The sequence below is a fragment of the Porites lutea genome, chromosome 1 (assembly GCF_958299795.1).
Source record: "Porites lutea chromosome 1, jaPorLute2.1, whole genome shotgun sequence".
Lineage (NCBI taxonomy): Eukaryota > Metazoa > Cnidaria > Anthozoa > Scleractinia > Poritidae > Porites > Porites lutea.
In genome coordinates, this window is record NC_133201.1 from 27,781,298 (window position 1) to 27,797,939 (window position 16,642).

The 16,642-nt window shown below is 38.3% G+C and overlaps 2 protein-coding genes and 1 pseudogene across 2 annotated transcripts; 2 read left to right on the forward strand and 1 right to left on the reverse strand.

The window, feature by feature from the left end:
- Nucleotides 1-6,881: 6,881 nt before the first annotated feature.
- Nucleotides 6,882-11,881, forward strand: LOC140936723 (uncharacterized; annotated as a pseudogene).
- LOC140927220 (uncharacterized) lies at nucleotides 11,847-13,462 on the forward strand. The gene is made up of 3 exons (XM_073376863.1): nucleotides 11,847-11,857; nucleotides 11,998-12,225; nucleotides 12,471-13,462. Exons 1-3 carry the CDS (start codon nucleotides 11,847-11,849, stop codon nucleotides 12,754-12,756), a joined length of 525 nt encoding a protein of 174 aa, XP_073232964.1. The 3' UTR covers nucleotides 12,757-13,462.
- Nucleotides 13,463-13,562: 100 nt separating this feature from the next.
- Nucleotides 13,563-15,073, reverse strand: LOC140927231 (uncharacterized). The gene is made up of 2 exons (XM_073376871.1): nucleotides 14,984-15,073; nucleotides 13,563-14,831 (listed from the first exon to the last, which is right to left on the reverse strand). Exons 1-2 carry the CDS (start codon nucleotides 15,071-15,073, stop codon nucleotides 14,079-14,081), a joined length of 843 nt encoding a protein of 280 aa, XP_073232972.1. The 3' UTR covers nucleotides 13,563-14,078.
- Nucleotides 15,074-16,642: the final 1,569 nt, after the last annotated feature.

Consider the following 16,642-nt stretch of genomic DNA (forward strand, 5'->3'; position numbering starts at 1 on the left):
GTGTCAGCTTTGTGTTGAACATGTCGAAGAAGCGGCAAAGGAATCTGCACTCTTTGTTCACAATGAAAGATCTGAGTAGATCTCTGTTGACATCGCAGAAGAAGTTGAGGCTTCATCCAAGCATTAAATTTCCCTGATGCTGATGTTGATGATGATGAGGATTACGACGAAGGCTTTGAAGATGAAGACTGACTGATTGCTATGTTTAATAAACTGTCATTAGTCAGTGACCAGATCTACAGATCCTTTTGGTATCGAGTATATAAAATAATGCATGGTCAATAGGAAATGTTCGATCATTGTCGGCAGGTCACATCCTCTCAGTTCTACTTTCAAGAAGTTATATATAAAAGAGAAGTTAAGCATTAGCATTACTTTTGCATTCTTCTCCTCGTGTCTCATTTCGACATCTCAGCGACGTTTATAAAGTATAAGCCCTGTCTTTTAAACGCTTTTCCGTAGTTCAGTTTCTTCGTATGTTAAGTGATGTTTCGTTCCTAAATTCGAGACCACTAATGTTACCAGTTGTGCAGTTTAGTTTTACCATATTTTATCCCGCGATTTTTCATACGTTATGCTTGTTTTCACCTTATCCATACTTTTATTTCACAACAAACCATATTAGCCTCATGTTTGTGATGCTTTTTCGTACATTCATCGACCGGTTGTCTTTTTTCCGCTCCTCCATGGGTTAATTCATCTGTAATAATATTAGTTTCATCTTTGATTTCCGTAAGTTGTTTCGTTCTTTTTCAGACCCAGAGCTTACATGTATTCCCATTTGGCGGCCGATTAAAAAAAAACCCAACGAGCCTTTACGTAAAATAAAAACTTAATATTCTAGTGTCTCAGAATGTTGTAGTTTTCTTTAATAAAGACGTGATCATCATAAAACCGCCAACGATAGCTCTGCTCTTGATGAAGATTGCTATTTTTGGGCGGTAATGCCTTTTGGAAAACGGTAGAAGTTGCACTTCAAAAACTTCTTGGGGGAGCGGGGGGCTCCACGACTGCTCGCGACTTCCCCGGCTACTAACAACAAATACCCGGCAACTTGAAATCTTAGCGACAACCCTGGATTAAAGCTTATTTACCTCTTAGCTCTAGGTTGACCTTCTTCGCTGGCTTTGGTTTACCACATTTTGATTAGGGAAACATCATCTGGGGCGACCGAGGAAACTCGACATTAGCAAGTGCTGCAGAATTAAGCTGCCCATATTATTTTAGATCTCCCTTTATGCGCATCTTCTAGTGACACTGTAGCAAAATTACATTGGGAACCACTTAAATGCGCAGAAGAGCCGTGCACCGCACTATTTTTTGCTTATAAATCAATATCTTTTCTCATGTCTCTAAATTAAGTTTTAATCGCGATTTGCATTATTATAATACCCGATCAAGGAATAATGTTATGAAAACCACAGCCAAATGAAGGTGGGGCCATTGGACCAGTAACACCTTTGCTGCAAATGAGTGGAATTTCCTTGATCTGTCACTTAGGGAAGCCGCCTCTTTACCCAGTTTTAAAGGAAACCCTTCCACAGTGACTCTAAAAGTACCTGTTAATAAGTAACTCCTTACTACCCACTTGTATGTCAGTAAATGTATGATTTTAGACTTCTAGTTTTATATTTATTTACGTACATCGCACTGTTTAGAACTTTTATCATTTTTTAAACTTTTATCATGTAAATTTTTAAACTTTAAGCTTCAACATAATTGTTTCAGTTAGTGATTTTAGTCAAAGAGGACCCTGTAAGTCACTGGTTTAAGTGAAGCAGGCATTATCAATAAACATCGTCATCCACTCAAGCAAAGAATTGTGGATTTCGTTTTCAACGTCATCATTTATGGATCATCAGTGGCAGTAAGTCACTTCTTAAGGCCTTTGTTTCTACAATAGCGTTCGTGGTTTTAAACAGAGCCTCAAAAAAGCAGTTGCATACTTTCAGCCTTTACAAACGAAAGATAATGTCCATTGGGATTTCTTAGCATTTTGGTATAGTGAGGAGGGATAAGTAACCGAAAAACCCTCCTTGTTAATTTTCAGGAACTTATTGGGTTTCCCAGGTGGGACAGATCTTTTAGGAGAGGAGAGAGAAAGCGGCACCACCGTATGGGAGACAGTTTTGGCGACACATGGTCAGTATCCTCCTGTAAACCAGTGTCTCCAAGATGTTGCAAAGTCTGAAAAAAGAAGCGGTGATTGTTGTCCTTAAAAAATTCCGCAATAAATGTTTATTTTTACAAAACTTTCAACAACTGTTTCGGAATGCTCCAGAGCTGATGAATCTGACGATTTCGAATGTCTAAAAAAAGTGTATAACAAGCATGTAAAACACAGAATACACATTTTTGGAATAACCAGAATGTAATGGTAATTTGAGACCAAGTGTACGTCACGTCCATTTGCAATTGCCTCTTACAAGAAAAGAAAAGCTTCATGTAACAGAGAAACTCAACTTTGCAGGCATGTACAAAGGATTTTTTAGGGGGTGCTATTCAACAAGGAGACAGACCAAACGAGGCCGGAGGTGCAACTCTCTAGGGGTAAAATTGAATTGTCAGAGATTACATTAAGAATATGGATATTTTTCAATTTTTTGTTTGAACTTCCATCTGATTCCTTAAGCTTTTTTCAGTTTTTTTTGCAACGACTACGTACGTTTACAATTTTGAGAATGGAAGATGTCAATGTCACTAAAAAGAAAGAAAGAACAATTTCATATCTTGGCATAGTACAATTGTAATTAATTAGAACTTGTCATGGAATGATCACATTGAACACATTTGCAGTAAGATTAATAGGAATCTGGGCCTCCCGAGACCGATTAATGTTATGAAAACCACAGCCAAATGAAGGTGGGGCCATTGGACCAGTAACACCTTTGCTGCAAATGAGTGGAATTCCCTTGATCTGTCACTTAGGGAAGCCGCCTCTTTACCCAGTTTTAAAGGAAACCCTTCCACAGTGACTCTAAAAGTACCTGTTAATAAGTAACTCCTTACTACCCACTTGTCGCTACTCGTAGCGCTAGGTTGACCTTTTTCACTGGCTTTGGTTTACCACATTTTGATTATCGAAACATCATCTGGGGCGACCATGGAAAGTCAACATTAGCAAGTGCTTTAGAATGAAGCTGCCCAAATTATTTGAGATCTCCCCCTACGCGCATCTTCTAATAACACTGTAGCAAAATTACATTGGGAACCACTAATGCACAGAAGAACCGTGCACCGCCCTATTTTTTGTTTATAAATCAATATAATCTTTCTTCTTGTTATGAGGTAGTTGCCTTTAGTTTTGTTCTTCAGTTTTGCTATTTTTTAAGATTTTGCTAGCTTCGTGATAAACAGTTTATAGACTTTTATAGACTTAGAGATTCAATGTATTTCCCCACATGTTTAGTTCCTGAGTTTTTGTCTAGTATTATCCACTTGAAGTGTTTGTTAAACTTAGTTTTGGTTCCTTGAAGTAGGCTTGTTTGGGGAGTACTGCTGACCTTCAGTTTTATCCACAATTGAGTTCCTGTTTTGCATGTTGTGTCCTTCTGGGCGGTTTCACTGTTAGCATTTAACTGGTTCTTTGGTACTTGTCGATTGCGGCTGTGTAGGTTTATCTAACTATAGCAAACCTGTTGCGATATAGGCGATAAGGTATTCAATACAAACTCTTCCGGTCAGCTAACTTAAAGTAAGGCTACAATTTGGTTATTTTATTCGCTGTGTAAGCTAGTAGAGTAGTAGAGTTGTTGTCAGTAGCTGCATTCAGTGGTATCCAAAGTCAGATGATCTCACTCCAGTGGACTTGCATCACGAATCCCTGACCATCCAACCACCTATTAAGATTAACCGTTTGGTGATTGATAATTTTATGAGTTGTTTCAGTGTTGCCCAGCTTAGTCGTACTTTGCAGAAGGCAGACAGTTTTATTGATCAGATAGAAGAAACTACTATTTCCAATTATGTTGAGTACATTGCTTTCATTGCACTAGGTCTTTCAGTGACCAATTGCATCGTCTTTCGTATTGTTTGCCGATGCATCTTCAGGATATTTGGACATCGAGCTGCACATACGCCTCCTCCTCCCTTGCAAGCACCCGCTTCTAACAGCCTCCAGCGCAAGGTATGTGGCCATTGTTCCAAACCCGTAAAGAACAATCGTCGTAAAAACGATGCAAGTAAACAGTGTTGTGACCCACAACGATTTGGAGCAAAGGAGCAGTAGCAAGACTTTTCCGGACAAGATATTCCAAGCTTAAAGAAAAAGGAACTGAACTCTATTTAGCTGTCACGTTTTTAATCTACCGATGATGTATTACCGGATTACCCTGACTTTGGTTGATTTTTTGCGGTTTTTAGACGAAATTGGGGCTACTCAGCTTCAGTTAGTGGTCGCTTCGCGTCATTTAACTAATGAGTGTGACAGTCGTTCTTCAAGGCAAACAACATCTGTCTTTCATATAAATCACTCTTTTTCATGGCAATCTACTGATTTGTTTTTAGGGTTGTTTTCTGGTTTTGGTCGATCGCTGAATTGGGAAGTACATAACCTTGTCGAGTTCGTGCATATTTGTCATTATTTCATGATTTACGAGCGCTGTGTCAGTGACATTTTTCGCGCAACTTTTCCGCAAAATTACTGTCGTTCATTTCTAGAGAATCAATTCTGCGAATTGCTGTTTGTTTTCAATTAGAAAACATCCAGTTACCTTTTTGTAGCTTGTAACCTATGGCTTTCGTGTCACAAGAGTATGAAGAAATTTCTATTTTTGAAGACCTATTGTTAGCTCATAGTTCAGCTAATTTCCAGCAGTTTGTCAGCAATCGTTTACCAGAGTTAGGGCAGAATTGACTGTTATGTCACGTCGCATCATTATAGTTTTGTTATTGCAATGTCTTTGTACTTATAGGTACTATGGATCTTGACTGGCAACGCATCTGCCACATGGCAAAATGGGTTTGCATTTTCTGTTTTGAGATGAAGGGTGCCGCCATATTTGATTGGACAGTTTTACGCCGTGATCATCTTGTATGTATCAAATGCTTTAAGAAGAATGCTGACTTTCTGAAGACTATGTGCACTTGCCACTGTGGGGCGACGTTTCCAGAAAGCGCGTAAGAGCATATTGTCACGAATACTCAGTGGGAAAGTGGCAGCCGGAGACATATAAACTCTTTTCTCTCCGTTTTGAGACATGTTCTTTTTTTTTTCTACAGTACTTAATTGACATAAAATCCTAAAGAAGTGTATCCGTTTTCTCCTGTCTGCATCAAGGACAATGCTCAGTTTAAGCGGGGAGGAATGTTATGAGGTAGTTGCCTTTAGTTTTGTTTTTCAGTTTTGCTATTTTTTAAGATTTTGCCAGCTTTGTGATAAACAGTTTATAGACTTTCATAGAATTAAAGACTTAGAGATTCAATTTATTTCCCCACATGGTTAGTTCCTGAGTTTTTGTCTAGTATTATCCATTTAAAGTGTTTGTTAAACTTAGTTTTGATTCTTTGAAGTAGGCTTGTTTGTTTACAGTTTGGTTATTTAATTTGCAGTGTAAGCTAGTAGAGAAGTAGAGTTGTTGTCAGTGGCTGCGTATTGTTGAAGATTAAACTGCTAGTTTAAAGAGAACGAACAGTCTTGGTCCTCTCGTTGTAAAGCCAAGCGAGCTTCACAAGCCCTCACCAAAGTTTTAATCGCGATTTGCATTATTATAATACCTGATCAGAGGAGGAGCGAATAGTATCCCATGATGCAATTTTCTCGGCTCATCACGCAACTTCGCAGTTATGGCGGATTCCAGCGTGAAATAACGCCGTTTTCTCGCCGGCCTGTTTAACTTTCTGTTCCCTTGAAAGGTAAGAGAATTGCATTATTTTGTTATTTGACATGATTTCTCTGATATCCAATTGTTCAATAACGTAACATCCATTTAGAAACCTTTGATTTGATTGTTTTACGGAGCCTTTGCATAACAAAGTGTTCATTGAGCCGTAGATAGGTCATGAATATTCACATTTTGTTGGTTTATTTGATGATCTTTTCCTAATATGGGCTTCACGCTAGCGAAATGAAGTCCTGATAATTGTACAAGCAAAGAAGTACCCAGAAGTACCCACATTTTAAGGACTTTTGAAGCGGCCAAAAATCACTGAAATTTTGTATCCTCGAACACATTTCAACACCACGTGTGGGAATATGTGTTAAGTCTGCTGAAGGCCTCAATCGGTTGAGCGCTTTCGAAAACGTTGTCTTACCATAGCAATCATTTTTTACTTTCAAAATGGATGTGTTTGAACGGATTTTCACTGTTTTTTGTAATGAATGCGTTAAAGGAGCGGTGAATAATGGAGTATTGCACTGTGAATCTTATAGGACAATGGACTCCAAAAAAAGAAGCCACGTAGCAAGTGGTAACACGCCAAACAAACCGACTTTGAAGCGCGCACGAGATTCGAGGAGAAACATCAGAGGACCTCTGGACTTTTCCTCAGAGAATGTAGAGAATCTAGAACCACTAGTAAACATTGGAGGCTTTGTTAGTCCGAAGATACAGAGGAGGGGCTCTCGTGGAAGTCCGGGCATCAAGGTTACTTAAGCTTATTGTTATTGTTCCTTGTGTCATTTAACCTTGTGCATTTTTAAATGCGGAGAAGTTGATGTGAGTTCTTTCGTAGTTTCAACTTACAAAGTGTCTTTCCTTTTTTAATGTTACTTAAAATTTATTTATTCCTGTGTTATTGTATTCTGTTTTAACTTGGAAACAGTCTGACTTGGAAATTGACTTGTACTTTTTGCTATAAATATGCAGTTGAGCTTATTTATTCTTCAAGGAAAATCTAGTGGTCTTCTGAGTCAGGACAGTTGTATACATGTAGCTTTTTTTTTTATCTTTTCCTAGGTTATCAGCTCGGGCATAAAAAAATCACCTCTGGTTGTGTCGGCCATTAAATCACCTGTGCGGTTGCACAGGTGGACATTTTTTGAGGAAAGGGCCTTGGTGGAATTTGTTGGGCTAGCATCAATGGATGCAAAATATGGCCTAAGTACGTCCGAATGTGTATGGCCTGCATTTCGTCCAGGTCATACTTTCTGGGCAGATGCTGCCAAGCATATACAAGCAAGCACTTCCTCCAGTGTAGTTCTTTCCAGTAAGTGGAATAACTTTATTTTTAATATTCATTCTGATTGTAGTGGCAAATTTTCTGTGTCCTCTTGGTTGTGGTTTAATCAGAAGTCTTTCAAGCTTCCTGTGATATTTCTGATAAGTTCGCAACATTAATATATTGAACTATAGATAAGTCTTTTTTGAAAAGTTCACAACATTTTGCCTCTTGTTTATGAAGTACACTGAAAAGTATTTCACTTATTCTTCCAGCCTTGATGCACCTGTTCGCACCAAATGTCTTCTTTACATTTTTGATAATAGAAGTTTATCTACAGTACTTGCATATATTGTAACAATGTCTCGTCTGTTAGAACAGATGTTGTAGTTAATTTTTTATCTCAGGTAATTTTTGTTTTCATTTTGTCTTGGGGTATGGTAATGTACGCTAATGAAGTTGAAACAAAAGAGAGATTAAAATTACCTGGGATAAAAAGATTAACTACAGCATATACATTAAATGGCAGTCTTACGGATCCATCTTGGTAATGATTTTTGTGTAATGACCTTCTCTAGACACAAGAGTGCGGGCTAGATTGCTGAATCATGTGAAGGCAAATTTTAGAACATTAGACGCAGCAGAGGAGCATTACAATCTGACACTGAGCAGCTACTTAGAGGAAATGGAACAGAGTAGAGACAGTGAGAAAAGTACGCCAGTTAAAGTTGCAGACAAAGTGACCCAAACCCTTTCTGGGGAACAAAGCGAAATACATGATGTAGCTGAGTCAAAAAAGCCAGTGAATCTGAAATCTTTAATGGCTGGGTTGGATCTTGCAGAGTTGGTAGAGCTTGCTAATCTTGCCTTTCTGGAACTGGCTTTACAAAATGGAATAAACTCCAATCCTGCAAACTTTGCAGAACTTGCAATGCATGCAATGAAGAGATTGCAAGATAATGGCAAAAACAATTTGATCTACAAGTTTGCCCTGTGCATTGCATCAAACCGACCAGGATCAAATGACAGCCTATTTCCCATAAACAGAATGCCTTTTGGCATGGTGGAGTACCAGATCGAATTCTTTTCTGCTACAAACATCATGCAGGTTTGCTATTAGTTTACCCTGTAGTAACTATCACTGTTTCATTTCCATCGATACCTTTTTTGCTGCTTTTATTTATCTTATTTTTCTAACTATTTTTTATTCTCTACACATACTCTTTCATATCGTTTTCCTGAGAGATTATAACCAAGGATATTTTGTTGTCGTTGTTTTTTAGATATCAGTGCCAGAGGACTTCAAGACTTGGTATGAGACAATGTGTGCTGAGTTCCCAACAAGATTCAGCCGGCTATTTAGGGGGCCTATGTGGAGTGGTGTCACTGTGAATCAACAGAAAGATCCTCTCACGGTGAGCACAACAAGTAAACAAAAAAATAAACAAACTAACAAAAGGAAAGATTGATTATTCTATTCTATTGGATCTATTTTATTGGATTACTCTATTTCTTGCCCTTACTTTATTCCTGACAGGCACGTGTAAATGTTGCATCACCAAGCATAAGGACAGTAGAGAAGCAAACAGCTGAGGCACCTTTTACTTGTGAGCCTACAGTTCAGGTTAGAAATGAAATTTTGCAAATAATTTTAAACAATGAGATGTCATCATGCTAGTGGCATGAATGTCATAACATTTTATATATTAATGTTGCAATACTCAAATTTGGCTTTGAAAAAATAGAGCAGTAGTGTGTTGCTTAATTTGTTCTGGCACACCAGCTATTTTTGGAAAAATGTGAGAAATGAAGTGTAAATTGCCCCTCATGGTATGACCATGATTACTAACTTTGATTCTCTATGATGTACAAGAACATTGATCAGAGAAATAGGCACTTTAACAGGAGCACATAATGCTTCATATCAGGTTCTCTTAATTCATGTACAGGTATTGTAAATATTATAATTTCATATTTATTTATTTGTTTTTAGGTCGAAGCAATCAAAGAGCTTAAGAAAGCACACCCACATGGTCGGTTTTGGTTAAAGGCAGACGCATGTGACATAAAAGTGGCTCTGCAAGAGTCCGTCAAGGGAAAATGGGATGGGGATGTAGACCTCGGGGATGGGAAACTAAAAGAACTCCGAGCTGAGTATGACACCCGTAAAGCAGATGCTTGCATCCAGGAAGCTGCAGTTACACGAGACTTGTTGGAGCTCAAAATTCGAAAGATGGTTGATGCTTTGGAGGAGGATCAGAGGTTCCTGGCTGATGGCCTGAAGGAAGCTGACGCATCTTTCCAAAAAAAATTCAACAGTCCCAATACTTCTCAAGCAGTGCTTAAAGCACTGTGTTGGGAAAGGGTTGAATACAACACCTTGCTTCAGCAGGCCCAAGCACTTCGTACCACCATTGAGAGTCTTCTTCCCCATCTCCAACCAGGGAGTACTCGTGTTCAAGATGTAGCTCGTAGTCTCAAGGATCTAAAAGAAGATCTGAAGAAGTACCTGAGGAATGTGTTTGTGAAAAAGCGACAACCAGCCGCCACCCATGTCCTAGCAATTCTGGTTTCTGAGGAACGTCGGAACAAGAAGCCTTACTCCATACCAGTTCAATTTGTCCCTTATACTTCTATAAAGGATCAATATATTCGGGACATCACTGCAAAAGTCAAGAGGGAAATGGTCAAAATGGATTTAAAACCAGTGGGTAGGTTACTTAGTATACTGCTATGTGGATAGAAGAAACATGACAGAACAATGACCTCCCTTTTACAGAGGATGTTAAGGTCTAGGTCTAATGGATACGTCCTTTGCAGCTAGCCCTTCATGTGGTACAAAACCACCATGCTGGAGAGCAAAAGTCGCACTGGTGGAAGACAAATAAAAGGCATACACAATTTTAAATGATAATTTCCTTTGCTTGTCCTGTCCCAGTGTGACTTTTTCTCTCCAGCATGGCCGTCTTGTACCATATGAAGGGCTATCTGCAAAGGGAACTTCACTGAGTTCCCTGTATTTATCTTTTCTTTCCAGGCTTAGTCACAGATGGCGAGTTTAACTCTTTGAGAACACAAGGGGAGACACGGCCATTACATATCTGGCAGCTGATGCATGATGCGCGAGAGAGTGTATCCAAAATGAGCTGAGGAAACCTCTTAAAAATGCTGATTCAAATTGGTGGTAGGCATTCCGTCAAACAATTAATATGTTGTAGATGGAAATGAAATTCAGCTTCCAATGATTTCATCCTAGTTTAAAAAAGGTTTATTTAATTCCTTTGTCCCTGAATAAAAGATGAAGGCTGATTATCATATATTTCAAGCCAAGGATAAGAATGCTAGTTTTAAATGATTTTAACATGAATTGCATTTCAACCTACAACAGAATAGTTTACAGAACACAGAGGATCCAATGCTGATCACTATTTGCATTGCTTTTTGTCTAGTTGATCATGATGGAAATCCTGTGACTGAAACTTATGATGAGGCAATACCAGCCACTGTCATAACCCAACTCAGAAATTTACAAGTTGTTGATGGCCTAACTTTGGAGGATGCAATTACCTATTTACGACAAAAGCTAGTTCCTGATGGATATCAACCATATCCCTTCAAAGCTGACACCCCTGAAAACTTTGTTCACAAGTTGAGGTCACTGGTTGCAACTTACCGCTTCAGACACCGGGTTGAAGAGCTAAAAAGGGAGGGTGTTGACTTCAGCACCTTTCTGTACGTCCCTGAAGTGGATCCAATAACAGAAGATACTTTTCATGAAAGGGAAGATCATTGTCATATCCTCAAAAGGATTTGGAAGCATACCAGAGAAGGTAGAACATGAACATTATTGCTGTTAAAAGGCAGGCAAAGTCAAAAACAAATTAAAAACGTATTTCTGAGGATTTGGGTAGGATGTTTTCCTGTCCTTCATGGGGGATGTTCACCTCGCTTGAAGTAGACCACTGTTGTCAGTGGTAATCAAATTTTACTTTTTATTAGAAAAGCATTTATACAGAAATTGAAAATGAAAATGAGAAGTTGCTTTTGTGGGGGGAGGTGGATCGTACATGCATGTATTTCCACAGCATTTTGTCACTATTAAGGTATATTTGGAATGTGGGGGAAGTACTTAAGAAGTTGCAACGCTTACAATAGCATTTTAGCAATTGCAAAAGGATCACAAAGCTTATTCCATTCCTTGTTTTTTCAGAAAAAAAAATTTTTGTTTTTGATTAGGTGGATTTGAAGGCATGAGACTGCAGGGTTTTGATGATGCAATGTTAGATCCAGGTACTGGTTTAACACATGCTGCATTAACTGGAGAGAGAAAGCAGTCAGTGGGAGATGCAGAAAGGATGCTGTCATTTCTGGTTTCAAAATTTCTCAACGAACATGGGTACCTTAGGGAGGCCAATTACATTGATGTCATTGCTGGATGGCATGAGGCAGCCGATGGGAGAGGCCTAAGTGAGTTGCAGAGATGCAAGCGCAATTACGCAATGTTAAATATGATCTTAAATGAATGGATGCCATGGTACAAGGAAAACCCAGATCTCTCGACCATTGATATCAACAGGTATGATGTTTTTATGTGTATATGTTACTGGTCAAAATGAAATTAAGGTTAATTTTTTTTATCTAGGATGATTCCTAGGGCTAGGAGACAATGGAAACTGAGAATCAAGTAAGGTAAAAAAATTTAACCTGAATTTAATTTTGACCTGTAGCATTTATTTCAGCACAGCTTCATGAGTATCAAGTCATTGCAAAGCCTTTCAAACATGCCCAAGCCTTTTTTTCATGTCCTTTTTTCTATTTAGATGTACTTGTTACCACTTGGATTAATCATTTTAAATTAATCATTTTGCTTGCTTGCTTGTTGTTTTGTTGTAATTTTAGGCCGGTCAAGGAAACTTGTGGATTTTCACGTGAGACTGTGATTGCAGTCACTACTAACATTGAGAGCATTGAGTTCCGCAGAAGGGAAAGTGCAGCTCATGGTTTTGAAGAGCACCCACGTGCTGGCACAACAGATGATGTGGAAGCTTTCTTTGCCCTGCTGCACCGTTTCCTGGGTCTCGTTTTCACCTTGAAGGACTTCAAGGCTCTTTGGAGGAGGCTGGTCAGGTAAGATTGATAAGCATATTGAGTCAAAATAACGTTTTCAGTCCAGGTGTTTTTACAGAATTAAGTATTGACTTGAGCCACATAAAAGATGTAACAGTCAAACAGTAGTAAAGCCAGATAAGTGGTGACATGGAACAGCCACTTTGCAGGGAATCAAGGTTCTTTACCAATTGGAACTAGTAATAATTAATGAAATGTAACATGACAGCCACTTAATATCTCGTGTTATTACTTTATCGTGTTAGGGAATTTACTAAGAGAGTTGGAGATGACCTCCCATTTTATTATTGGACTGCAAATGAAAGGTACAGAGAATGGGAAGAAGAGTTGCCTTCTTTCAATGAAGCACCAGATGTGCCTGACGACATTGATCCTGCTGAACATCCACTCAGACTCCATCGACTGACCTTGAGCAGAAGGGAAGACTCTTCTATATTCACTGCTGGACGAAGCTTCCTCCCTGCCCGAAATCAGACCTCAATACGCCAGAGGCTTCATAGGCCTGAAGGGCAGTTACCCCCTAACTTGTAACTTGGGTCCAGTGTGTATTTAACTGTAAGTCTAACCTGAGCATTTGTTTGCTTTAATACAAGTTTAGTGTATCACAAGTAAATTCCAGTGTTTCTCTAACAGCTGTAAACTCTAGACATTCACTGACTTGTATGGTTAACTTTATGATTAGAAATTTGGAGTATGCATTAGCTTTTTGTCTTAGTTCAATGATGTTTTGACAATTTGGAGGGCTTTTGAGATGCAGAGCCCTGTTTGCAACAATTATGATAGGAAAGTTTTATAAAGTTGTATCAACCATTGACTTGTGACTTGTGTGGCATCATGACACCTCAGAACTCATAGACTTCAATAGCATGTGGTTTGCAACAAGCACAGTCAGAAATAAGGGTTTTAGTTCATTAGTTACCCTCTTCTAAAACAATAACCCTTGACATTTCAATGGATGCAACAGTTTTATTTTTTAAGATAATTTGTGAAGTAATTTCAAGTTTGACTCTTTTCTATGTACATGTATTTATAAAGTATTCCAGAGTAAGGAAAAGGGAGTAAATGACAAGCATTAGTTAATTAGACAAAAAAAATTAATTCTAAAATACAAAGATAGAGTGATTTTACTTGACCCGTGAAACAGAAACTAACCACTAGTGCAAAATAGCCACTAGTAAACAAATTAGTGCATAATCGTGTGTAGCACTGTACTACCTATTTCACAGGTGTAGTATAATCACTATTAATATTTTTCTGTAAAATAACACAGTGAAACCTGAATGAAGTGAACACCCTTTGTTTAAAAGGACTTCAGCATAAGAAGACAGACTTGTGCATCACTCTTTATTCCTAACGACTCGTAATAGAAGACACCTCTAAATATGCACACACCTGTTGAGTTCCCTTTAATTTCCTATGGGTGTGTGCTAGATGTAGGTTTCACTGTATAGTGATTATTAATGAAGAGGATCTTGCTTGACATCAAGTGAAATGACCTCTAAAATTTTTCAAGGCATGTGTTTGCCATTTGTTTCTTTAAAAAATGCTTTTAGAGGTCGCTGCTTAGAACAAAAAAGGAGGATAGCATGGATACTCTCAAAAGTAACCCACCAAAATAGCTTATTAATATCTAAAACAAATCAAGCCTCATATGCCCACGAGAAGAAATAACAATTATTATTTTACAGTATATACATATCAAGGGGTAAGAAACAGTTCTTCCATCTGCTGAGTACAGAAGGTGGATTTCTCTATTGTTCAACTCAACCTGGCTAATACAAAATTGTATTAACTTTAGAGATAAAAAGGAAAGAATATGCTAGTTTCATTTGTAACTATTACTATAAAACCTATCATTCAAATAGAAACGACAAGTCACTGTTATACTGATTGTTGTTGTCATTTTTGTCCCACCTATCTTTCTTGATAATAGTCACGCCAGCATAACACCTAAATTCACTGATCTTAGGAATCCACTGCCTCTTTATATAACAAAGTTTGAAAGATATAATTTCGTCCTTTTTTATTGCTTTTGTAAGCTTGGGAATTTTTTCAACTCCACAATATCCAATGACCAGCCAAACTGTACTGTCAAACACTTCAAATGTTATTGCATTTTTGTCTTTCAAATTGCTTGATTCAAAGGACGCCCTAACAGGGACATTAACTCCATTGGCTTTTAGGTCCACAGCTTTTTTCAGGGCATCCTGATATCTGGTCGCCCAGAATGACCCTTTCACTGAAAACGTTTCTGAGAAATACTCCACTTCCTCTGGATCAGAGTCGGTGTTTTCGTCAGAATTCTCACTGTCATCATCTTGAGGGAAACACTCATTTTCGCTCATTACTGGACTGTCATCTTCGGTTGCAGCAGATGCCAAACATTCAGAGGTTTCAGCAACCATTGCCACCAAACAGAATACCGTCAAACTCGAACAGTTACAACGGCATTCGTCAAGTTCAACTGGTGGGAAATATTCGTTGAGCGAGGAATCGTTGACAATGCTGGGTCTCACGTACTGTGCGGCTGGAGCAGGTATTAACTCGAAAGACCAAATCAGAACTCTGTCCAGGCCATCTCCTTCAAGATTGTCTGAGTCAAGACACTAAAAGAAACAAAACATTTATTTAAGAATATCACACATTTCCTTCGCCGCCATCAACATGTCATGTGTGACATTTCTTGCTGCAGTTCGAGCGAGTACACAACCAATTCAAATCATCGAGAAAAAGTTTAATGACACATATAACAACTTACCGTGATATCACAAGAAGAATTGATTCGAATTAACACAGGACTCCTTACTCCAGCAAATAAATCGTCTACTGTAGAATTCTCAACAGTCATAGGGACGAGAGCTCTTCTTCGTTCGTCCATCGAATCCAGAAAACTGACATGAATATCATGACAGATCAGCGAAATACATGTAAAGCCTTTCAAAGTTACGCTGAAATTCTCCTTGGAGACGCAGTGAATATAAATCAACTTGTTATTTTCGAAAGCAGAAGATGTGGAGCTTCGACTTGTTTGGAAACACTCCATAGCGAACGCTGCGACTTTCACTTCGCGCGAGCTGTAGAACAATGATGACATCACATTCAAAGTGATAATATAAGATAAAGCGAGATGCATCATGGGATACTATTCGCTCCTCCTCTGATACCTGATCTTGGAATAATGTTACGAAAACCACAGCCAACGTAAGGTGGCGCCATTGGACCAGTAACACCTTTGCTGCAAATGAGTGGAATTCTCTTGATCTGTCACTTAGGGAAGCCGCCTCTTTATCCAGTTTTAAACGAAACCCTTCCCAAGTGACTTTAAAATATTACACTCATTCATAAGGATGGTGATCGAGAGCCAGTAGAAAATTATAGAGGCAATTCACTCTTAACTATCTCTGGGAAATGCCAGGGGAGAATTGTGTACAATGATATTTATGATCAAGTTATTAGATTCATACATGATTCTCATCACGGGTTCCTCACTGGTCGTTCCTGCACTACTCAACTACTCTTAGTACATCATGATTGGTTCAAAGTCTTGGACAAGAGAGGTCAAGTTGATGTAGTATTTATAGGCTTTTCAAAGGCTTTTGACCTTGTCTATCATAATATTCTACTAACCACACTTTACAAATATGGTGTCCATGAAGACTTGCTAAATTGGTGTAGAGATTATTTAACAGAACGTCAACAGCGTGTTGTAGTGAAAGCAGAGGCTTCCGACTGGTTAACCGTAACCTCTGGTGTCCCACAAGGTTCTTCGTTGGGACCATTATTATTCATAGTCTACATCAACGATTTACTGGGGGTAATTAATAAGGACAGTTCAATTACTCTGTATGCTGATGACAGCAAAATGTATAGGGTTATTAGTACTCAAGAAGATCTGTCAACTTTTCAAAGTGACATAGACAAAATTTCAGATTAGTGTAAGATGAATAAGATGAGAATTAATACCAAGAAATGTAAGATCATGCGAATAACCAAAAAAAAGTCACCCTTAGTTGGGGAGTATAATATTGAAGGTCAACCTTTGGAAAGTGTTGATGTGTATAAAGATTTAGGATCATTACTGCTAGTAATCTTTAATGGAACCAACACGTAGATAAAATAACTGCTAAGGGTAATACGGTTTTAGGGTTGGTTAAGAGGACTTGTAGGGACTTAAAGGATATTGATACCATGAACACACTTTATTGTAGTCTTGTGAGACCTTTATTAGAATATTCATGCAAAACTTGGAACCCTCATACTAAACGTAATATTGATAGACTGGAGGTTGTTCAGCGAAGAGCCACCAGATGGATCACTAGGTCTGATGATGATTATGATACTAGACTATCTAAGCTAAAATTGTTGTCATTATCTAATAGGAGGTTCACTAGAGATGTTAAATTTTTTTTAATGTAAT